This window comes from Mastomys coucha, unplaced genomic scaffold (assembly GCF_008632895.1).
Source record: "Mastomys coucha isolate ucsf_1 unplaced genomic scaffold, UCSF_Mcou_1 pScaffold20, whole genome shotgun sequence".
NCBI classification, from domain to species: Eukaryota; Metazoa; Chordata; class Mammalia; order Rodentia; family Muridae; genus Mastomys; species Mastomys coucha.
This window is the reverse complement of record NW_022196903.1, coordinates 46,388,393-46,413,442: the sequence shown is the minus strand read 5'-3', so window position 1 is coordinate 46,413,442 and position 25,050 is coordinate 46,388,393. Positions and strand designations below refer to the sequence as shown.

Below are 25,050 nucleotides of genomic sequence, written 5' to 3'. Positions count from 1 at the left end.
AGAGCACAATCTTAAAAAGAAAATAAATAAAAAGGGAGATCCAAAGAAAACGAAGTACTGCCTCTCATTCTTGCTTCAGGTTTAGTTGGCCTGTCCATGCGGCTTCCATCACACTCTAAGTTTCCTGGGTCTCCCAACATCTTCAGCACTAAGCCAGGATGGCTCCGGCTTCATGAAACTTCTATTGCGCAGATGCTAACTGTTGGGACTACCCAACCCATACTGACAGTGAGTACATAAATACGATGTGTCATGATATATGTCTGTGGTTCCAGTACTCATAAAGTAGTTTAAGTCTAATCTGATGTGAGGTTTAAATGACAAACCAAAAACCTTTCCTAGCACTTGGGAAACTGAGAGAGGATGACTATTCAAGGAACGCATAAATACAAAGAGGCCCTGTCTCAAAAACAAATAAAGGATAAACTCTGTAGATGTTTCCAACCCTTATTACAAAGTAAAACAGACAATGACAAAAAAAGTCACCACATAAAGGAATATAAAACTATTTATTGACCACTGTTCACCATTATTTACAATAAAGTAAATATACAGTTGGATGACATTCTGATACTACAAAGTTACTTTTCTGGCTCATTGAACCAGAACCCAAATACTGAAAAGATTGATCCTACCAGTAAGGAATGAGTCAGGGTAAAGAAAAAGCATGCAGGTAATTGATATTAGCAAATTTTGTTCACTCACTTGGTCAGCAGGTCTTTAATTGCCAACGTCAGCTCCAACCATGATTCTATTTCCACATCAAACAGATTCCATAAAGCATAACCTTTTAGTACAGATTTTATCTTTCTACAAAGGAATGGTTCACCAGAGTAAACTTTACACAGACTGGCTGACCTGGACATGCCTCTGTAGACCAGCTGGCCTCTTCAATCAGAACTCAACCTGCCTCTAGAGCGCTGGGATTAAAGGTGTGCACCACCACATTCAGCTCAAGTCTTGTTATTAAATCACACTATAACTTTGTCTAATTCCATTTTCTGAAGGGGAAGTGGACAACATTCTGTAAATGAACCACTGTATTTACGTGATAATACATCAATTCACATGTGGTTGCTTTTAAAAAAAATTGCAGAATCTGCTTAACCTGAAAGGTTATGGTTTCAGGAAAATGTTCACAAGAGAATCTCACAAACTTGTATTTTAATCTTCAGTTCTTTTGAGTATTAAAAGCAAGACAAAACAAACAAGTTATGTAAGTGTTTTATGCATACACCGCATACAAACAAAAACCCCCAGAATGGTCCTCCTGTGTCCCCGTTAAAAGTAAGTTCTGACTGAGTAATGACTGTATAATCTCCCCAGCATTTAAGAAAAGCTGTTCTTCAAAGCTGAGGAAATACAACATGGTATCAAATATTCTATTGTTAAAGGAAGCAACTACAGAAAGCTCTTACTTGCTCAAAGGAATCAGTGCCTTTTGATGCAGAACAAAAACCAAAAATATCCCAACTACTATCAATACTTTCAAAACCAGCATATCAAACTTGATTTTCATTAGAATGCTATTTTTTCCACACTAGTAATTCAAAACCCAAGATCCAGATTTTATATATATATAAATATATATATAAATGTCAACAATTATTGCGCTTCATCTTCGGGACAAGAATGCCAAGTCAGCCTCTCCTCATAGAAGGCAATGACAATCTGAGGACACTTCATATTTGCCTCCTTTGCCAGCACCAAGTCAGCCTCATCTGAGTCCTTCCTGTTGTGAAGGAAAGAAACTGGTTAAACTGGTTACATTCTGTATGCTAACTGAGACCCATTCAATAAATAATTAAATCAAAATGAATGCTAAATGCTACTAGAGAGGGTTGTATGGCTATGAATTTGTCTTTCAACTTTCACTAACTCATGGCAATCCTACCTTAGCCTGCTGGGTTTACAGGCACGAGCCACTATGTTTGGCTAATTACATTCCACCCTACTTAAGAAACGTTTCATATAACTTCCATAGAATTAGCCTTTAGTTCTCACACTTTCAGGGGGCAAAGCCAGGCAGAACACTGTGTTGAGGCCAACTTAGACTATATAGAGAATTCCACATAAGCCAGGGTGGCTACAGAGTAAGACCCTGTTTAACCCCTGCCAACTCCCACTTACCCCAAAATACACACACCTCCTAACCAATGCTATCTATTCTTTTATGTTTAATGAGAGCCAGTAAGATGGCTTAGCAGTTAATGATGCTTAGCATACAAGCCTGGCACCCGAAGTTTGAACTCAGGAATTCACATCCACAGGTAGAGACTGTCCTCTAACACATACTGTGATATACACACTCCCTTGCCATTATGCATGCACGCATGCTGTACGCATGCACGCACGCACGCACGCACGCACACAGTATAAGATAAAAAACAAACACAGCAAAACAGCTGGTTGCACACTTACCATTTCATGAGAAACATTAATTCTCCACTGCTGTCTGTGGCACCAATTATTCGTTCAGGATCAAGACCTCTGGCAAAGCCCCTTGGTTTGTCAGCCTGTATATAGGGTTAAGTAATAGCTTAAATAAGTATTTCTGCACAACATATGACATTAAAAATTCTTTATGAAATACAATTTTCATCAGAACTCCCAACAGTAAGCCAGGAACAACTAGAACAAGAACTGAAGTTTGATACGAAAACATGCTTAGAATTAGGGACATAGTTTTATTGGTAGAGTATTTGTCTAGAATGCAAGAAACCCTGGGCTTGGTCCAGTACCTGACAGCTGGAGGCAGAAGCATCAGGAACTAATATTAAGCCTGGGCTAGACAAGACCCTTTCTTAAAATATATAAAGTCTTACTATGTAGCCTAGATTAACTCCAAAATTTCAACCCTCCTGTTTCAATTTATTGACCATTAGAACTACAGTATGAGATAACATACTGAGCAATTATGTACTTTTGAAAATTAAATTTTAAATGCCTATAAACCTAGAACTTTAGAGGTAGAGGCAGAACCTTTAGAAGTTCAAGGCTAGCCTAGACCATTTAGTGAAATTTAACCAAGAACCACACACTAATTAAAAACCAAACATACAAAAGCAAGTAAATAAATATGCAGCCACTTAAAGCAGCATAGCCTGTAATTTCAGTTCTCGGGAATCTTACAAGTTTAAGTGCACCTTGGGCTACACAGCAAGACTGTATCCTAAACATATACATACAAAAAGCCTACAGCGGGGTAGAGATGGCTCTGTGGTTAGAGCCTTGTAGAACACTTGGTTCAGTTCTCAGCACCCACATGATGGCTTAAAACCACCTCTAACTCCAGTTCCAGGGGACAACCCCCTCTTCTGACTTCTCCAGCAGCTGCATATATACTCAGACCCCAACCCATTAACATTTTTAATGTGATACTAGTTGTTATTGCTGGCCCATGGTGATGCAAAGTTTGTTTTGTTTTGTTTTTTTTGAGACAGGGTTTCTCTGTATAGCCCTGGCTGTCCTGGAACTCACTCTGTAGATCAGGCTGGCCTCGAACTCAGAAATCCATCTGCCTCTGCCTCCCAAGTGCTGGGATTATGATGCAAGTTTTTAATCCCAGAACTCTGGAGGCAGAGACAGATGGATCTCTGAGTTGGAGTTCTAGGATAGCCAGGGCTATGTAGAGACCCTGCCTCAAAACAAAACAAATTAGTTATTATTATAAAGTCACAATATATATTTAGCTATAAATATAGGTAACATTTAATTATGTTACCTATATTTAATTATGTATATAATATTTATTTATTAAATAAATAAAATATATATAATATATAATAAATAAAAATAAATAAATTAAACATGTATTTAATTATGTATATAATATATACTTAGTTATAATATGGTTACTATTATAAAGCCGATCCCAAACAATAAAACCCAATCAGTTCACTTTTAGAAATTGAGTCTAAAATTCTTTGCTTATTTTACACATAAAAATATACTAAAGTCTTCTTTTGAGTTATCTGACTTAGGATTGTTTTACATACTTCCCCTAAAATATACAACAGCAAGCCAGGCATGGCACCATGAGTCCTGGGATTGATCTAGTACTTGGCAGATGGAGGATCAGGGGTTAAAGGCTAGACTAGGCCATATAAGAGACCGTCTCAAAACCACAATCATTTTATTTTGAAAACAAATTCTCTGAAACCTGAGCTAGCTTCAAAGTCTCAACACATTTCTCTTACCTCAGTCCCTCAAGTGCTAGGATTATAGGTATGAAACATCATGCTTAACCCTGTCTTCTTTAAACTAGACATTGAAGAGACTCCTCTTTTTCATATCATGGTCTATACACAATAGGTTGTATTTATATGCATGCTTGTATATAATTGCATAAATACATATTTTTTTTTTTTTAAAAAAAAGATAGGGTCTTAATGTAGGGAAGGCTTGCTATGTAGCTAATGACCTTGAATTCACTTTTCAAGTATTGGGATCACAGGTAGATGCCAGATTGCCCAGTTTCCAGTCAGTTGTACATATAAACTATTGCTCTTGTTTAGGTTTTTCTTTTGGTATTGCTATTTATTTTTTAAAATCATGTGTACTTTTCTAAGCACCTGTAAGCACTTGTGCTTTTGGAGGCCAGAAAGGGCACTTAATCCCCTGAAGCTGGAGTTATAGACAATTCTGAGTACTCATAAGTGCTACTAGAGTAGTTCATGTTCTTTAATTACTAGTACTTGAAAACTGTTGCTGGGCGATGGTGGCAAACACCTATAATCCCAGCACTTGGGAGGCAGAGGCAGGTGGATTTCTGAGTTCGAGGCCAGCCTGGACTACAGAGTTAAGCCAGGGCTACATAGAGAAACCCTGTCTCAGAAAAACAAAAAAAGAAAACTGTTTATCTTTTTTTTTTTTCAAGACAGGGTTTCTCTGTATAGCCCTGGCTGTCTTGGTACTCACTCTGTAGACCAGGATGGCCTCGAACTCAGAAATCTGCCTGCCTCTGCCTCCCAAGTGCTGGGATTAAAGGCGTGCGCCACCACCGCCCAGCGAAAACTGTTATCTTAAAATTATGTGTTTAATTATTTTACCTAAACATGTGTCTATGTACCCTATGTGTCCCTGGTGCCTATGGAAGTCAGAAGAGTGTGTTGGATTCTTTGGAACTGGAGTTACAGACTGTTGTGAGCTATCAAGTGGGTGCTAGGAACCAAATGGATCCCCTGGAAGAGCCGTATATGTTCTTAATCAGTTCTCTAGTCCTAAAATGTCTGCCCCCAATCCCCTTAGGGGTCTTACTTATAAATCAGGCTGGTCTGGATCTCAGAGACCTGCCTGCCTCTGTCTCCTTAGTATTGGAACTAAAGCCATGCCCCATACCCAGCTATTTTTCAATTTCTAAAACAATGAATACTGATAATTATAGCCTATATAATTTTTGAGTATAAATATTTGAGAAGTGATGATATCAGCAATCTAAAATTACTGAAGTTTCACACCAGTGTAACGAGACGATAAAGTCAGACTGGGTTAGATTAACAACTCCAGCCCTTTAGGTCTAGGTAAATTAAGCTCTGTGGTTCAGTCTTATCTATCAGAAACAAGTAGTCATAGGTTTCTGGTAGTGTATCAATATGAATTAGGCTGTTTAGAATACTGCTGGCTCAACCTAGCTTAGGCATTACTACTAAAGAGATTTCCCTTATACATATACTTTACTTTCAGATCTCCACTGTCATTAATCTTGTTTTCTCATCTATACAATTGAATCATTATCTAGACTCAACAGGGTTGACATTAAGATTTAATGCCCTATACACAAAGTTCTTGTTACCTAGTTGATATGATCACACTTGAAACTCAGTCTTTTTCCAATTTAATGTGTGCTGAATGCTTGGTGTACAAGCCTAATTCAGCACCAAGACCTTTCCTCCAATTATCACACTAGACCAATAGAAAGGTAAAGTACAATCTGTTTAAAGCTAAGGGTAGCGGTTACCATATCTGTGAGACCATGTCTAGCTCCATAGGTTTCTTTCTTTTTTTCCTATTAGAGTTTAAAAGTATCCTTGGGGCTGGAAGAGCTAGAAGTATTTACCAAAGAATCAAAGTTCAACTGCCAGCACCTACAATGGTAGCCCATACCACCTAATAATTTCAGTCCCAAGGTATGTGATACTGTCATCTAGCTTCTGGGAACACCGAGCATGCATGAGCTACACAGATATACAGGCCAAGCGCCATACACACAGGAAATACAGTTTTCTAATCTTAGCTGGGTATGACAGCAAATGCCTTTAATTCCAGCACCCAGGAGGCAAAGACAGGCAGGTTTCTGACTTTGAAGCTAGGCAGAGCTACAATGAGAAACCCTGTCTTCAAGACACCTCACCTAGTTTTAAACAAAAGTCAGAGGTAAAAGGATGAGTGGTGCAAGGCTACTCTCTGCTCCATGAGACACACCCCTCAAAAGAACACTAACCAAGGGGAAGGGAAAGGAAGATGAATTACAACAAAGTATAATGGCAACTATGTATGAAAATACCATAATGAAGCCCATTACTTGGGATGCTAACTTAAAGAACAAAATATGAACTAAATAAAAAGTATCCTAGCTGGAAAAAAAGTTCAAAACAATTAAAATTTGTCATCGACTTTTGATAAGACCCAGTCTAATAATGGGCAGTACTTTATACTTACAGCATCTCTCTTCTTCTTCGATTTGCTATCATCAGATTCACTGTCAGATAAAGATTTCCTTTTTGTACCATCTTTTTCTTTACCAGCTTTTTGAGAATTAAGAAATGCTTCAATTAATTCTGGACAATCTAAATTTTCTTCTGGCTCCCAAGTATTATCAGCACTGTGTTTAGTTAAAGAAAACAAAAAGTTGATTCAATTAAACATTGCCATTACCTGGACCTGTTTATAACTATCTGGGGAAAAAAAGATCCGTATGACAAAGGCTAATACTAATAAAACAATAATAGGAATGCCCGCCCATTTCCTATATTATTTTAAAATGTCTACATTTCTCTTTACAACTACTTTCACACCCTATGTGAGTAATCTGCTTTTTTACCTCAAAAGCAGTTGAATACTAATATTTTTCTGCTTCATAAGCAAAAACTCACTTTATGCAACCCCAGTTGGCCTTAAACTGTATGTAATCCAGTTCTAATCTTCCTGTCTCTACGCCCCAAGCACTAGGATAAAAAGCACTCTCTATCACACTCAGTTTATCCCAAGGCCGTGGGCATGCCAGGCAAGCACTCTCTTAACTGAGCCGCATCCCAATCCCATGAGTTTTACTTCCCCGCACCCCCAGGGGACAGGTTCATATGTATTATATAGGCTGGGGTTTTAGGATTTAAAAAAAATATTTAGGAATAGATTCCTAATTCCTTGGATATTATGTAAATAGGTTTGGGATCTCCAATGATGTTTTGAAAATGAAGACTCCAAAAACATTCTTAAATGTGAAATGTTTTCAATTTTTGGTTGGTTCTCAACTTGGGAAATGATATAAAGCAAGGACTGGTAAAAACAACAGCCAAACCTAGCCTACTACATGGTTTGTAAAGCATCAGAACTATTTTTTTTCTTTTTTCTTTTTCTTTTTTTAAAAAAAGATACAGTCTCTCTGGGCTGGAGAGATAGATTGGCTCAGCAGTTTAGAGCACTGACTATTCTTTCAGAGGTCCAGAGTTCAATTTTCAGCAATGCCGTGTATGGTGGCTCACAACAATCTGTAATAGGATGTGATGCCCTCTTCTTCCTCATCTTCCAGTGCTGGAATTCCTGTGTTGTATCACCAAGCCCAGGCCAAATTTTTTCTTTTTTAATTAATTAATTATGTATACAACTTTTTGCTTGCATTCCAGAAGAATGCACCAGATCTCATTACAGATAGTTGTGAGCCATCCTGTGGTTGCTAGGAATTGAACTCAGGACCTCTGGAAGAGGAGACAATGCTCTTAACCTCTGAACCATCTCTCGAGCCTCCCCAACTTTTTTTTTCTTAAAAAAAAAAAAAAAAAAAGTCATAATGACATCTAATCATTTGCATTCTACTTTAAAAATTCTGCCTTAATGAACTTTAAGTTTGATTGTCTACAGAAATAAACTAAAAAATGCTAGGTTTCAACTGTTGTTAAAACCTTACCTTTTTTTAATTCATTTTTTTTAAGTGTATGAATGTTTTTCTGCATGTGCAACATGTGTGTGCCTGGTGCTTCATAAGGTCAGAAGGTGGTTTTGGATACCCTTGAATTTGAGTTACAGATGATTTTGAGCCACCATGTAGGCGCTGGGAATCAAACCCTGGTCCTTTGTAAGAACAAATGTTCTTAATCACCGAGTCATCTCTCCAGGACCCCCAAAGTCTTAAATAAACGTCAAACAAATCAAATTGGTTCAATATTTAAGCTAAGAGTAAAACTTAACGCTCTTCTAAGCACCATTAAAGGTACTAATTTACGCACCAAAAATCCAGGTGGTAAAGAGTACTGGTTGAAAAGGTTTAATTCTTAGGTCAAAGTAACACATTTGTGGTGCCGCATGTCTATGACCTGGGGAGGCAGAACCCGACATAACATAGTTTAAGGCCGTCCTTTTATAGCAAAGTCCAAGGCCAGTCTGGGGTTCCTGGGACCCTATCACAACACAACAAACAACAAATGCATAGTGAACAAATCCCAGCACTTGTGAGAAGAAACCCGAGTCCAAGGCTAGTCTGTGCTACATGAGACATCCTAGCTTAAAGCAACACAACCATAAGAAAGGAAGCACTGAGGTCTCTTACTCTGTGAACCCCTTCCACTTCAGGAAATACTCCACCTTCCCATTCACTACACGACGGTCCAGTACTTTTTCTACCACAAATTCTTCAGGCTCTGCCTCTTCAACTTTTTTACTCTTTCCATTTTGTTTCTTTCCCATTTTTTGCTAAAACAAAAGAGAAATTAAGAAAAATTTAAAACGTACATTTTTAAGGCCAAATTGTTCATTCATCTGACACACACATATATATTTTTAAGTTTTTTAACCCTCTATCCCTTTAAACTTCTATGATCCAGGGCAAGGACCTCCTAGAAAGTCAATAGACAATAAAACAAAAGCTCTGCTTCACTGATTTACACTTATAACCAAATAACCTTCACCAGCACAATTAAAAAACAAAACAAAACACCCAACCATCTGAGAAATAATCTTATCCTTTCCCAGTTTTATTCCCAGGATTCTACATGACCAAGTTTACCAAAATCACCACTCATTTTAATCACAACACAGTGACAAATAACTAGAAAGCATTAGACAATGATGGAGAACAGAGTAACTATTAGCAATTGTACAAGAGAACGGTCTCTACAGTATAGGCTCATATATAGAAATGGTTGCCCCTCAGGTAGTAGAATTGTTTCAAGATTATGTGGCCTTGTTGGATGAGGTGGTATGTTGTGGGGAGGGGGGCAATGGGTTGGTGGTATGAAGGTTGGGTGGTGGGTGGGTGCTTAGAGGTTTCAAAAGTCAATGTTGTTTGCATTTAGCTCTGCCTTGTACTTTTTTGTTTTGTTTTGTTTTGTTTTGTTTTTTCAAGACAGGGTTTCTCTGTGTAGTTTCTTGGCTGTCCTGGAACTCACTCTGTAGACCCAGGCTGGCCTCGAACTCAGAAATCCACCTGCCTCCCAAGTGCTGGGACTAAAGGTGTACGCCACCACCGCTCAGCCTCTGCCTTGTACTTGTGGATCAAACACAACCTCTCAGCTACTGCTTCAAGTGTCATGCCTGCTGCCATCTTCTCAGCAGGATGGTCATGGCCTGTAAATCTTAATAAACATTCCCAGAAGTAGCCTTGGTCTCGGGGTCTTATCACAGCAAGAAAAGCAATTAAGACTGAAGTGTGTGATAGTTAAAAACAAATCCCAAGACAGGGTCACATGTAGCCCAGGGTAGCCTCCAAATTCACTATATAACCTAAGAAGATCCTGAATTCCCAATCCTCCAGAATCTATACCTCAAGTACTGGCTTTACAGGTGTGGTCCACCATACCCCACTAAATGATTGGTCTCATTAAGTACAACAAAGTAAACCTAAAACAGCAGCCCTAAGGCATCACTTTCCCAACATCAATTTAAAATTAAATCCCAAAGAGAAAAATTAACTGTAAAGTAAAGCCAGAGTTTTAGCATTAACTATAGGCTCAACCATGGGGACCACAAATAAACTAAAAAGGATAAGATTGGTTTCCTCATAATTATTACATGTAGATAATTTTCCCGACTACTCTACAAAGCTAAAATATTGCCACTTTTACAGTCCAAAGTGCTGGTTTATTTTCTCTGGTAGGAAAAAAGTTACTTCCTTCTAGGGTTTAAGTTTACTTTGAAGAGGGGCATGAGGCACACACTAGTAGCACCCAGGAAGTAGTAATATGTTGACTACCATGGGTTCAGGGCCAACCTAGGCTTTAGAGAAAAACCTTGTCCCACAAACCAAAACTGTCTTTTTCTTTTATTCTATTGTGGGTGGATGGATTTGTTAAAGAAGTGCTCCCCCCCAACCCCCCAGACAGGGTTTCTCTGTATAGCCCTGGCTGTCCTGGAACTCACTCTGTAGACCAGGCTGGCCTTGAACTCAGAAATCCGCCTGCCTCTGCCTCCCAACTGCTGGGATTAAAGGTGTGTGCCACCACTGCCCGGCTTAAAGAAGTGTTTTTAAAACTTCAAGATGGTTAATTAGAAGTCCCCATGGGATAACAAAATAACCCAATATAGTATGCTCTAGCATTTTATCTCCACAACAGTGCTACGCACCCTTGAAATTTTTTGAGACAGTAGCTCAGTCTAGCCTTTCACTTGGGGTGATCTTCCTGACTCAGCCTCTCCCAGTGCTGGAATTATAGGTATATGCTACCATGCTTAACTATAGATGCTACTTAAATTTAAAGGAATCATAAAAATAACCCTTCTCAAATGCCTAGTTCCTGAAACCATCTACCAAGTGAAGAATCCAAGCAGGGAAAAAACAAAACAAAACAAAACCAACAGCATCTCAAAACCAGGATACTTAAATCCATCAGCATATAGGGCCATACCTACACTAACAACGTCCTCCAGAGTTTTACCACAAGATTCCTGCTTTATCACTTAAGGCTTTAACCTGTACTGGGTCATCTAAGAGTGACCATACGGGCTTCTAATTACAGGATCTAGTCTACTCTGCAGACCAGTTGAAGTCATGCACTATATGAGGTAAAAGTAAATACCCTCTTGCTCATTTTGGTCAGAAACTAAGGATCAAAACCCATGTTTTGTTAATGCACACCTCCATATGCTTGTGATCAATGTATCTTAATTAATGTAGAAACCATAACTGTAAATTTCACTCTTTTGACATGAATCTTTTTCTAGACAGGGTCTTGGATGCAGCCCTGACTACCCAGTATTTTAGAATCCAGGCTAGCCTCAAATTCAAGGCAAGCTGCTTGCTTTAGCTTCTCACAGGCTGGATCACAAACATACACCTTCAGACCCATTTTTGTTTCCTCTCTCTTCTTTTGGTTTCTCCATGTAGCTCCTGGTGTCCTGGAACTCGCTGTTTAGATCTATCTACCAGCCTCTGTCTCTGGAGTACTGAGATTAAAGGTGTGGGCTACCATCGACTGGCTGACTCAGTTTTATTTATTTTAAATAAAACTTGACAAAAAATAAGTTTGCCCAACTTGCTAGAAATCCCAGGAAAACAAACACTGGATTTAGCAACAGTCAGGAAATTGCTTAAAAGAAACAGAATTGATTAATAATCTTTCACTCCTAGACAGTTTGTAATTCTTGCTCATGACATGCACTGTATCTAATGTCCATTAATGAATGCTCAGTATCTCCAGAACAGTACAGATTCAAGGGTAATCATGCCAACCAACAAGAATTTTATAGAGCTTCCCATGTGATTCTTCTCATGATTAAGTTCATGAACAATATTATGGAGTAGTGGGCAGTACCTGTGTGGAAATCAAGGGGCACTATTGTGGAACCTTGTTTTTTCTTTAAACTTTTCCTTGGGCTCTGGAGATTGAGCTGTCTTATAACCCACAAACATGCATTCTACTTCAAAGCAAAAACATACAGCAAAAACTGTACAACACTTTTCTAAAAAAACCTCATCCTGATCCTTCTTAAGGAAAGCCTTATTTTATCTAACAGACTCATTTTTCTTTAGAGTGCTGGTAAAAACATGGACTTAAGTAGGCTGGCTTCTAACTTACAGCAATTCACCCACTTATGATGGGATTAAAGGAATGCACAATCATGTACAGCATGGGTTATAACTCCCCCACCCACATGCACAGACAGGGTTTTTCTGTGTAGCTCTGACTATTCTGGAACTCACACTGCAGACCAGGCTAGCCTCGAACTCAAAGAGAACTACCACCACATGGTTTCTTAGTTCTAATTTTTAAAGAAGAAAAAAAAAATCCTTTAGTTAAGATTCTTACGTTCTAGGTTTTCACAAACTTACCAATGTAGTTTTATTGGAGGCCATTTTTAAAATTTAATCGTAGACTTGAAGAGCTATTGCAAGACAAAAAAAATGTAGGACAGTTAAATTTTCATGACACACAAAAGGCAACTACAAGTTTTGTGTGGATTTAAACGTGTAAATTTCGGGTAAAAAATGCAGGAAAACAGTTCTGAGTTCCCGTGTTACTAAATCTTACTAGGAACACTGGTACCTCAGACAACTTGGTGAGAATTGCTACTTTCCCAGTCCAAATAGAATTTTAACAATCTCAGTGTTTATTTTGAATGAAAGGAAATCTTCTGTTTCAAAACCAGTTACGACTATCTTTCGTCGGCAAATTACCACAAGAGCTTTTTCTTTAGATTTCTGAATACTCCAAGGAGCTCATATAATTCCATTCTTATTTTTTCAGAAGCCCTCCCTGTTCAATCGCGACGTAAAAGGGACACATTAAGATGTCTCAGTCCTATTTCCTGGCTTTTTCTTTTTTCGGGGTGTGTGTGTGGGGGGGGGGGGCGGTAATCACTCTCTATAGTCCAGTCTGGGCTTCAACTCCTGGCAATCCTCTGCCTCAAGCCCCCAAGTACCGTCCTGATCAGGATAGAAGGAATCGATCTCCTTCACACCCGCTCCCCTTCGAGCAGGCCCCCTCCCCAGCTCCATTCCCGCATTGGGAGTCTGTCCCCCAACTCGAGAGCGCGGGCCTCGTGGCCAGCGCCTCCGCGGGGAGAAACAAAGGCGGCGGCGGGGGCTCAAGGGCACTGCGCCACGGGCCCGCGCCTCCCCCATCCCGCGGCGGCCACGTAGCCGGGAGCGCGCTGAAGCCCGGGGCCTCAGGCCTCGCAGCAGCAGCAGAGCCTGCGCCGCTCTCCCTAGTGGGCCCGCGGCGAGGCTGGGGGAGGGGAGGCCCGCGCTTTGTCTGGAGTCTCGGCAGCTGTCACCCGGCTCCCACCCTCTGCACAATTGAACCTTCTCCCCCCCCCACGCACTGGCGCGGCGCGGCGCGGCGCCCCAGCAAGGCCCCAAGCCGGCTTTCCCACAGCCCGCGCGCGGCCTACAGGGCCCGCAGCCTCCCCGCAAGCTCGGACGCACGGAGCATCCTAACCACCCCCACCACGCGCGAGACGGAGAGCAAGCCGCCAACTTCACCCTTCGGATGCTCGGGGACGCGGATCCTGCAGAGTCTCCCGCTTGTGCGCTTCAGTTCAGCCACATCCGAGGGGAGGGGGCGCGGGCAGCTCCGCCGGGGGGGAGGGGGAGCACCGCCCACGCCCAGGCCGCGCGGGGCCCGCCGGGAACGCGTCCTGCGGGGGGCGGCGCGCGCACCGCTCACCGTCCGCGGCGTGGCGCCCAGGGGGTCTCCGGATGGGGGGGAAGAAGGCAGGCAGGCGGGACCGCGGAGGCTTCTCCGCGTCTCCAAGCGCGCCAAAGCTGGGCTCCGCCCACCTCCTCGCCCGGATCTTGAGGGCCCGGGAGATAAACAGCGGGGTTATTTAAGCACTACCTCTCACGGGGCGCGGGATCCCCAGGCTTTTAGCATCGGGGGGTTGTACTTGGACTAAAAGCCCTTCTGGGAGGGACCGAGTGAGGACCCCCTTTGGGACAGGTAGAATTGTATGTGTGGCTCGAGACTCCGGAGACAGGATTGGCAAAAGCGTAGCTGCAGAGAGCACACTTGGGTGGGGAGGGCTGCACGCCCGAGCTCCGGCCTAAGCCCCTCCCTACGGCGTTATTTCAAACTGTGCGACCGTTTCTCCGCTCCCTACGCGGAGGTGGGGGCCGGACCTAGTTCCGGACGTAGTAACACGCCGAGCACGAGCCTTCCGCAATTCACTGAACGCGGTTGCGCAAGTGACGTAAAGCAGTCCCGCTATCCTTAAAGGGGGGAGGAGCACGTATTTGGCGTAAGTAGAGTGTAGGCCCTTCCCGCCATTGGCGGCGGTTAGGACGTTTACGTAACGGCCTGACGTAAGCGGAGACGCGTTAGTCGGGGGAAGGTTCTAGAAAAGCGGCGGTCTCGGCTCCAGCGGCAGTAGCAGCGGCGCCGGTCCCGTGTGCGGGTGTTCCTCGCGGCGCAGTTTCTTGGCCATCGACTGCTCTCCCCCAACAGCGGCAGGACGAGTCCCGTGCGTGTCCGTCCGCGGAGGTCTTTCTCATCTCGCTCGGCTGCGGGAAATCGGGCTGAAGCGACTGAGTCTGCGATGGAGGTAACGGGTTTGAAATCAATGAGTTCTTAGAAAAGGGCATGGTGAGGCCGTAGGCACCGCAATGGAAACCGGCCACCCGCCGCCGTGGTCCGGTGGAGGAAATGCGGCCTCTCGAGTGGCGGTTGGCCTTGGCGAGTTTCTGAGTGGTCGTTGTTGGAGGCCCGATTGTCCGACCGCCTTCCCCGCCCTCAGCTGCTGGGCGCCATTTCCTTTAGCTGGGGTGGGGGATGGGAAGTGCCCGCCGCGACCTGGCTGGACCGCTAAAGGAGCGCCGAAGCGGACTGTTGCTAGTTTTTCTCGATGTGCGCGGGCCTAGGGACTCGGTTATGTTCGCGGCGGAACGTTTCTGGCGCCCCCGGCCCCCCCGGGGCGAGACTGCGAAGCTTCCCCTCCCCCCATCTCCCGGGAACCGGATTTGCCGTCCGCCATTTTCCCCTCTCCTTCCTCGCTACGGTTTTTGCTTTCAAACACTTAGGGTTTGCTAGTTTGGTTTTCTTTTTTACCACTGCGTGGACGTGCGTAGCGATTTTTCTTTCTTTTGGGATGTTTTCATATCGTTTCGAGGTGGATTTAGTGTTTGGAGTTCGGATCTTAAGAGTCCTGCGCACCTCGCTAAAGGCGCTCTGCCTTCCCCTCGACGAAATGGCGCCATTGCGTTCTGAAGCCACATAGGGGTGGGGGCGGGGGTGGCGGCGCTCTGCAAGGTTTACTGGAACAGGCCAAGAGAATGTAGTACAACCAAGGCCTGGCGGGTAGCAGAAGGCAGCCAGCTCCCCTGCAAATAGAACGTTTTATTTTTCCAATACTTAGATTAGTTGAAGATTACGAGTGTTGTGGGAAAGCACGTGAACAGTAGTAGGAAGTCAGTGGAAAAATCGGGGCGCTCATCTGGAAGCTAGGGAGGTTATGTTATCTTGAGTGGAGGGTTATTTTTCTTTTTATTGCAGGGTACCTTTATTACCCTAAAGAATTTTTTGTTTGAAATAATACAAATTATTTGCATTTTGAAGGGAATCTTCAAAAAAGAACGGATCTTTAGCACGTGGTAGTCACCTTACGGAACTGAATAGCTGACTTCATAGTTAGCCTTCGCTTTAAAGCATGGCTTAGGGAACAAAAATCCGTGTCCTTGCTATATAAAAACTTAGTTTGGGGTCACAGTGTGCTTGAACTTGGACATTCGGTTTTTTTTTTTTTTTTTAAACATGATGGATCATTACATTAGCATAAGTTTTCGAGTTGAAAGGGGTCTCCTTGGTTATTTTCTTTGATTCTAAGCACATTTATAAATAACCTTGCTTATAATCGATAGTGGACATCTGGTAAGTTTGGAAAAAATCTGAGGTAAGTAAAGAGCTTTTGCTTTTCCTTAGTGATATGAAAAAACTAGGTGTATTTAATACTTGCAACTTAGATTAAGGGAACCCAATTTACTGACATTTTAGAGCTACCACTAAACTCCATTTGGCATTCCAATTAAGGATTTTTGTAACGTAGTTATTTGACTACTTAAAACAATTTGGATCATTTCTATTAAAAATTCAGAACATAAAAAGTGTAGTAAAACATTGGCCTTTTGAGCATATTTTGGAGAATCTTAAATTTAGGCTGAACAATAACTTTTTTTTGCAATTTTGCTTTTTCATTTCGCTGTGCAATCATAATAGGTCCTGAATAGTATAATCTAATTTATGAACATCTTGATAGGTTTTTGTTATTGCTAAGCCAGTGATAAGTGCCTGACAAAACCACATTTAAGGTGATATATCTAGAGTTTCACCATTCTTCCTGGAGCTTGTTTCAGAGTTGCAGAATTTTCTTTTTTTCTCTTGAGATACTTACAGTTAACACCAGAGGGGGCAGTTTAAAGAAAAGCAAATTGCCACTTTTCAGAAACTGAACCTTGGAAGTGGTGAATTTGGAAATATTAGCAAGGGGCATTTTTTCCTTTTGTAATCTAACAGTTATGTGCTTGGGTTGTAGAATTTAGTCAATTTCAAGAGAATTCTTTAATACCACCTAAATAACCACAGAGTTGGGGGTGTTTTTTCTGAAATTTTTTTGAAGAAAATCTGATAAGATTAAAAATCGAGTTTCTAGTGACTTTGAAACTTGTATACCTCAGCTCAGGCAATTTTTGGTGTAACACAACTAATATGCAGTTTAACATATGGTTTAAATTTGATGTAAGTTTTTTTTTTCCCCCCCCAGAAAACTTTAGAAACTGTTCCTTTGGAGAGGAAAAAGGTACTCTACCAGCAGGTCACCTCATATTTAAGAATTTAATTTCCTGCATACAAAGAGAAAATGTAAATAAAAATTGAAATGGTATTTCCCTTTGCAGAGAGAAAAGGAACAGTTCCGTAAGCTCTTTATTGGTGGCTTAAGCTTTGAAACCACAGAAGAAAGTTTGAAAAACTACTACGAGCAATGGGGAAAGCTCACAGACTGTGTGGTACGTTAACTCTGAAAGTCTGGCTTTATATTTGGGGTGTGAATAATATGCAATGAAATCGGTATTGATGTATTCTAGTTTATGTTGCTACTTAACGCCATGAAATTACATGCGTATCTTTTGGATTTAAAGGTTATGAGGGATCCTGCAAGCAAAAGATCAAGAGGATTTGGCTTTGTAACTTTTTCATCCATGGCCGAAGTTGATGCTGCCATGGCTGCAAGGCCTCATTCCATTGATGGCAGGGTAGTTGAGCCAAAACGTGCTGTAGCAAGAGAGGTAAGGAAAATCCAAACCCATTGGTTTGCTTTGGGGGGGGGTGGTACATGTTTTTCCAAGACCAGTCAGTATCTTCAAACCTATTATCTGGAGGAATTTGTACAAAGATGGACATGTAAGTTAGATGTAATCAAGGTTTTTTTCTGACATAACTTTAATTATTATAGGAGTCTGGAAAACCAGGAGCCCACGTGACTGTGAAGAAGCTGTTTGTTGGTGGAATTAAGGAAGATACTGAGGAACACCACCTTAGAGATTACTTTGAAGAATATGGAAAAATTGATACTATTGAAATAATTACTGATAGGCAGTCTGGAAAGAAAAGAGGCTTTGGCTTTGTTACTTTTGATGACCATGATCCTGTGGATAAAATAGTCTGTAAGTGTCTATGCTCATGTGGTGTGGTTTGTAAAAGAAAAGATATTGCTTATATTACAAGAATTGCTTACTATTGGTATTGAAAATTGTTTCTATTCCAGTGCAAAAATACCACACCATAAATGGTCACAATGCAGAAGTTAGAAAGGCATTGTCTAGACAAGAAATGCAGGAAGTCCAAAGTTCAAGGAGTGGAAGAGGAGGTAACATTTTAAATATATATATATACATACATTTATATGATTTTTCATCCTGAGTTCTTGCTACTAATCAAAGTATAATTTTCTAGGAAACTTTGGCTTTGGGGATTCTCGTGGTGGCGGTGGCAATTTTGGACCAGGACCAGGAAGCAACTTTAGGGGGGGATCTGGTAAGTTTGTGTTTGCAGTTTCTGAAGGGTGTGATATGTTTGCTTTTTGAATAGAATGTCTTGAGTGAGATAAATTTGGCAATTAGCCTAAAGTGTATAGTGCAGAGGAAGAAAGGAGACCCGGTGCTCTGACAAGTTTAAAATTTTGCCCTCTGACAACCATGTACACTGGTTCATGTAGTGTACTCACTGCTTTGTCAACACACAAATAAGGTTAAAATAATAAAAAATAAAATTTTAAGCTGGGCAGTGGTGGTGCACGCCTTTAATCCTAGCACTTGGGAGGCAGAAGCAGGCGGACTTCTGAGTTCTAGGCCAGCCTGGTCTGCACAGTGAGCTCCAGAACAGCCAGGGCAATACAGAGAAAACCCTGTCTTGACAACAAAAATAAATAAATAAAACAAAATTTTAAAGCAGGTCTAAATTGCTGAATGTAGTAGACCTGAGATCTCAGCATTCTGGAGATGGACAGAGGTTATGGAAAAAGAAACAAAAGTAACAGGGTCCTAAAGCCTCTCAGCAATCAATTAGCTGGGTGTAATTAGGGGCTGAATATAGGTTACACAAGATGAGCATGTGTAGTGTCTAGCATGCACTTAGCCTATAGATGAATCTTAGAACCTGAAAACCAGACAATATACCTGCAATTTCAGTAATTGGTAACAAGAGGCAGATGATTAAAGGTAAAGTCATAATACGTAGTTGTGCATTGAATTCAAGACAAAATAAAGCTAGAAATCCCTGTCTAAATAAATCTGTCACAAGTGTTTTTAGGTTCAGTTTATTTGAATGAATGTGGTGTGGTATGGTAAAACTTAGCTGTATATTTTAAATTAATATATAAAAAGGTGTGTCGCCTTGGTAGTAAAGTTGAATTAATAATGCTTTGATTCCCCCCCCCCCCCCCCCCCCCCCCCCCCCCCCCCCCGTAACCTCCATGTCCCCAACAAGTAAACTAGTGAGATTTCTAGGCATCCTTATTCTGAGATACTAATGTGGAGAGAATTAAGTATAATTTTACTACTTTTTATAAACAGATGGATACGGAAGTGGACGTGGATTTGGGGATGGCTATAATGGGTATGGAGGAGGACCTGGAGGTTAGTTTTGATTTTGATTAATGCATCTTGATATATTTAGTAACATTGCATGTGGTGCTTAGTTAAATTTATATATAACTTGTTTTGCCTATCAAAGTGGTTATTTGGCTTTGGAAGATCTATTTTGAGTTTTGTAACTAAACAAGTTTGCCTTATACTTATTACTGTGCAATGTAATATTGTTAGTTTTCATAAGATTTATTTAGGTGAGGAGTTCTGTGCATTGTAGAAAAGCTAGAATATTGGAAGTCAAGTGTGCTGTGGGATAAAGTAAATTATTAATATTAGGGACTCTATGTAGTCCTGGGTTTCATATAGACTAGACTGGCCTCAAATACAGGTCTGCTGCCAGAGTTCTTGCCAGTATGCTGCCCTCATATTCAACTACAAAGCATATGAATTTGAAGTACAATTATTCAAAGGAGAATTGTAAGGTTAAAGATTATTCTAAGTTGCTTTATGTGTTATACCCAAGGATAGGTATTTACTTTGCCTTTGAGTCTATTCTAGGATAGACTTTATGTAACAAATATCTCAACTTTGTGTTTTGAAAAACCAGAAATGAGTATAATAAAGACAATTCAAATGGAATTGAAAAATTTAAGCAATTACTTAAAGGCTTATTTTATAATAGGTGGCAATTTTGGAGGTAGCCCTGGTTATGGAGGAGGAAGAGGAGGATATGGTGGTGGAGGACCTGGATATGGCAACCAGGGTGGGGGCTACGGAGGTGGTTATGACAACTATGGAGGAGGTAATAAATTCATCTACAACCTTTATGTTGGAATTTGGATTAGAATTAATGACATTTATTTTATTGTCAATTAGATGCCTTAAATTGTAGGATTGTAGATAGGTATTGTGTACTTTTATGTTTTGGAGATAATTTGTCTTAAAAATTAAATATTAGTTTGGCTTCAATACTTGTATTCAGAGTTTAGCTGGTATTCCAATTCTTTTACAGGAAATTATGGAAGTGGAAGTTACAATGATTTTGGAAATTATAACCAGCAACCTTCTAACTATGGCCCAATGAAGAGTGGAAACTTTGGTGGTAGCAGGAACATGGGAGGACCATATGGTGGAGGTAATTTACTAAACACAGTTCTTCTGAGTGATAATTGGGGAGTAATAAGTCAACAGTTTTGCATCTCAGGGAGAGAATCCTGCAAATGTTAGATCATTTATTTTTGTTGATAGTATGGGTTGGGGGCATTGTTTTAGACAAGGTCTCTTAGGTAGTCTAGGCTTTCTCCACACCCAATTTGGTGACTAACTCTTGAATTTAAGAAACAATCATTACTTGGAGTAATCTTAACAATGGGGAAATGGAAGCAGGAAGATCATGAGTTCAGTCTTCCTGTCCTTCACGTGAAACTTCGCAAATATAATGCTCTGCCACATAAAGCTTTTGGGTCCAACTTATTTTAAGCTGCTTGTGTTTGGAAGTAGATTTAGAAAGGTAGTGTCACACTTTTCACATGCCTTTAATCCCAGCATTTAAAAAGAGTAGGATCACTATTTACATTGTAGGGCAACCAAGTCTGTGTACAGACTGTTAAACGACTAAAAGAGAACTTTGTTTCCAACATGCAAAGACAGACACAAACCTTCTGTTTTATGTTTTAAGCATGCTTTCTTGTTTCAATCATTATAGGGAACTATGGTCCTGGAGGAAGTGGAGGAAGTGGGGGCTATGGAGGAAGGAGCCGATATTGAGCTTCTTCCTACTTACCATGGGTAAGTAGTTTTTGAGTTTTACAATTATTATCTTGGGAGAACTAGCTGCAGGAGTAAAAAAAAAAACATTTTAGGATCATGTTATCTTTCCTTAAAATCTGGTTAGATGGATAATTTCATAACCTATTTTTTTTTTACTCTTTACTTCTGTTGAAACAGGCTTCACTGTATAAATAGGAGAGGATGAGAGCCCAGAGGTAACAGAACAGCTTCAGGTTATCGAAATAACAATGTTAAGGAAACTCTTATCTCAGTCATGCATAAATATGCAGTGATATGGCAGAAGACACCAGAGCAGATGCAGAGAGCCATTTTGTGAATGGATTGGATTATTTAATAACATTACCTTACTGTGGAGGAAGGATTGTAAAAAAAATGCCTTTGAGACAGTTTCTTAGCTTTTTAATTGTTGTTTCTTTCTAGTGGTCTTTGTAAGAGTGTAGAAGCATTCCTTCTTTGATAATGTTAAATTTGTAAGTTTCAGGTGACATGTGAAACCTTTTTTAAGATTTTTCTCAAAAGTTTTGAAAAGCTATTAGCCAGGATCATGGTGTAATAAGACATAACGTTTTTCCTTTAAAAATTTAAGTGCGTGTGTAGAGTTAAGAAGCTGTTGTACATTTATGATTTAATAAAATAATTCTAAAGGAAATTGTGTAATTATAGACTTTTTATTTTAAATAAGTTAAGGAGTGGGTAGTATAATTAAGGTCCATTGCAAAGCTGTTGTTGTATTTGTGTAAGATAAAAAATGCTGGTCAGATTTAAGTGTGTTGTCTGAAATTCATCAGGAATAAATTACCTAGTTAACTTAAGGGATATCTCTGCAAGGAGAAACACCTTTTTAGATCTTTTAGATGCTGCTTCTTCAATGCAAGGAAAGGAAATAACCCCAGCGAGGTACTCTTCAGGGACACAGGTCTAGTACAAGAGAACTCTTGACGACTAATCTCAGCCAGTCTTAAAAAACTGTGCTGTATCTACAAAGCTTTAACTACAGTAGTTGATAAGGATGCCAACGAAAGCTGAGGGTGTAGAGCAAAGTAGTTCTAAGCTTCAGTTAAACTTCTTTAGGTAAGAACTTATTTACTTTTTCTTTCTTAATTTTCCTCCCTTAAAAGATAAACTAATAAACTCTTCAATGGTCTTTTCAGTATAGTTCTTATGTAGTTTAACATAGCTTATAAATTGAGTTTAACAATAAACTCAAGAAGATAATTTTATAAACCCTGTTTTCCAATCTGTCATTTACTTAAATTATTTTGGTTGTTTTCCCTTTTTTCCTTCTTTCTCACCCCCTCCCTTTCCATGAAGATTCAGGTGCTTAACATATCATTTTTTTCCCTGCTGGAATTTTAGCATTGATATGAACCATGGACACAAGTATATTCTGCTGCCACAAAGACTGTAAAGTGCTTCATTTCAACAGCTGAGGCAAGCCAAGTGATCATTAATAAAGCTTTTCTTGCTTCCTTCAGTGGTGTTGGTAGTAAAATGGTAGGTAAAAGTTAGGCTGCAAATTCAATAAATGAGATTTACCTATCATTCCACCCTTGTGTATTCATTCACCTATCCTGGTTCAAGCAGTTTGAGTCAACTAGGCATTGTGTTTATTACTTTATGGTTACAACTATACGTGCTTATCAGGGATGAGTCTGACAGGTTAAAGATAGTGTCTTCTACAGTAGAAATTTCTGTGCAACAGCAGCAGCAAAACCCTTTATGTACCCTATACTAAATAATTGGGTTAAAATGTGGTAGTAATTTTAGCCCATTGTCCTGCCCTAAAATGCCTACAGGTTGGCTATTGAGATTTCCTAAAATAGCCCTCTGATTTCTAGGCTTTATTGCCTTTTCAGAAATGTGATATTCAGAGCTTACTATACACATCAGTGAGTCTACTTTAATCCTAAAACCACCACTGAAGTTACTTAGGTTCTTTGGACAAACATGATAAACTTCTTCAGATACTTTTTTTTTCCTTTGGCAGGAAGGTGTCTTGCTGCAGGTAACTAATGAAGAAGTGGTCAACCACAGAGTCTTCAAGAAATAAGAAATTCTGTACCATCTGAAAGTAGTTCTTGTTGGTGCCTTCATTTAAGAAGCACTTTTAAGATTAAAGGGAATGTTTTTGATTTTAAAACTTCATTTAGTACAGGTTCTTAATAAAATTACAAAAATGAGTGCTGATTGTAAAGGGTAAACATCAACTCAGCAAAGGATGATGTATTGTTTTAAATTAGGACTTGTGAGTAGACAGATAAAAGCTCTATTTTAAATATAAGTTTTATAAAATAAATACTTTTGTATCCAAATAACTTGGTGTAATGCTTACACATAAGTGTGAATCTTGTTCTGTCGACATCAGTTGTCTACAAGATCGCCACTACTTTAAATATTAGATTACTTTTGCACAGAATTATACATTTACAGTTTTCACTCAATACTAATAGGAGAAAAGCATTAATGGGCATTATTTGCTGTTAAGTAAAATACACCTTACTATGTATTGTGCACTGCTACAATTTGATGTTGAACATATGATGGTGGTTGGACTTCAACCAGGTAGAGTGTTTCATGTTGCCTCATTTGCAGAATACTAAAGGGTCAAACTGTTTTCTCCAGTTGTGAATGAATAGCAGTGGTTAGACTTGGTATTGTGGATTAAGAGTAACCTCATTTGCTTATGACAACAAGGCAATATATACAGGTAAGTTGATGGCTAATAAATGTGAGCTCTTAGCATCTTGTAAACATCAACAGTCATTCCAAATACTTGGCTTTTGGCTAGCAAACTCAAGAATATAGGTAGTGTTGTGCATGCCCTGAAACTCAGCACTTCGGGAGTTGAGATCCCTGAGAGTTAAAGGCTATGTTCTAGATAAGACTGCATGTCAAGAGTCTCTTGTTCACACATAAAGAATTTTTGAATTCAAAGCAAAAAGTATACACACAATTGCTTTTTAAAAACACTAATGTGAGGAAATTAAGGCAATGCCACAAAAAGGAAAATGTGATGGCTCATGGAAGTTGTGGTACTGTGCTTATATGTGCTGCTTTAAAAGGAAATTCAGGGTGAAGGGGGATCACTGGAGGTCTTAACATTTGATTTTAGCTTCTATAATCAGTAAATTGTACACTGCTTTTGCATAACCCTGGAGCTGGATTGAGTTGGCCTGTCTCTTGAAGGAACTTGAGCTTGGGTCACATGGAACAGTTAACATGGTAGCTCTAGTTAAAAAATTGACGTTGGAAGGCCAACTTTTCAGTTCTGCATTCTGGTATCTGCTGAGCTCTCATTGGGAATAAAGGGTTTTTATTATGAGAGCCTTCATTAAGTCAGAAACAACGACAAGCAGGGTTGGTCCCGAGTACTAATAAGTGGGTATTACAAAGAAACGTCAAACACCTAAATTGCCTTGTAGCTGTGCTCATGATTGAGCATACTTTATGTGTAAGTAGGCCTCAAAGCAAAATAGTGTGGAACTTTGGGGATGATGAATCCCATGATATCAAGTTTCCTAATGAGGCACCATCTGCGAAGTCTGTAGTTCAAGGTTTAACTAGTTACCTAAAACCAAAATAGTTTTCACCAGGTGGCCATCATTCAAGGAAATTTGTCATGTGTGTGTGATGCTGAGAATTAAGCTAGGTTCTTAAGAGCAGCTGGTGAACAACCCAGTCTTCTCTATCCCTACTACTGTAATGCTTATTACTAGAATTGGTTTTTACATGGCATTCACATGCTAGGAGGATCCTTACTCCACCACCTTTGTGTTTATAAAGGTTTTGAGGGCTGTAGAGATGGCTTGGGGGGGAGTGCTGTTAAGAGCACTAGCACTGACTGCTCTTCCAGGAGTTCAATCACCAGCAACCACGTGGTGGGTCTAGTAAGATCAGATGTCTGAAGACTACTATGGTGCCCTCATGATTTTACACCTGATATGAATGTATGGACCATTGGCTCATACGTCGCATATTCAATGTGATTGTAGACTAAAACTTGGTTTTTGCTCAGTCCATTTTGATATTGTGCA

At 40.2% G+C, this 25,050-nt stretch overlaps 2 protein-coding genes across 11 annotated transcripts; one reads left to right on the top strand and one right to left on the bottom strand.

Annotated features, from left to right (window-relative positions):
• Positions 1–490: 490 nt before the first annotated feature.
• Cbx3 (chromobox 3) lies at positions 491–13,995 on the bottom strand. Of its 2 annotated transcripts, none has more exons than XM_031381899.1 (6): positions 13,634–13,995; positions 12,482–12,534; positions 8,765–8,907; positions 6,661–6,823; positions 2,422–2,516; positions 491–1,732 (listed from the first exon to the last, which is right to left on the bottom strand). In XM_031381899.1, exons 2-6 carry the CDS (start codon positions 12,503–12,505, stop codon positions 1,606–1,608), a joined length of 552 nt encoding a protein of 183 aa, XP_031237759.1. In that variant the 5' UTR covers positions 12,506–12,534; positions 13,634–13,995; the 3' UTR covers positions 491–1,605. The 2 variants fall into 2 exon arrangements, with proteins under 2 accessions (XP_031237759.1, XP_031237760.1); XM_031381900.1 differs by having other exon boundaries at positions 13,818–13,995.
• Positions 13,996–14,352: 357 nt separating this feature from the next.
• Hnrnpa2b1 (heterogeneous nuclear ribonucleoprotein A2/B1) lies at positions 14,353–23,328 on the top strand. Of its 9 annotated transcripts, none has more exons than XR_004121990.1 (13): positions 14,353–14,691; positions 16,903–16,938; positions 17,036–17,146; positions 17,279–17,425; positions 17,593–17,803; positions 17,905–18,006; positions 18,093–18,173; positions 19,211–19,273; positions 19,908–20,027; positions 20,238–20,360; positions 20,931–21,013; positions 22,373–22,447; positions 23,004–23,328. XR_004121990.1 is itself a non-coding variant. In XM_031381894.1 (12 exons), exons 1-11 carry the CDS (start codon positions 14,686–14,688, stop codon positions 20,990–20,992), a joined length of 1,062 nt encoding a protein of 353 aa, XP_031237754.1. In that variant the 5' UTR covers positions 14,353–14,685; the 3' UTR covers positions 20,993–21,013; positions 23,004–23,328. The 9 variants fall into 9 exon arrangements, 6 of the variants coding, with proteins under 6 accessions (XP_031237754.1, XP_031237753.1, XP_031237757.1 ...); XR_004121989.1 differs by having other exon boundaries at positions 22,373–22,510; XM_031381894.1 differs by lacking the exon at positions 22,373–22,447.
• The last annotated feature ends 1,722 nt before the right edge of the window (positions 23,329–25,050 follow it).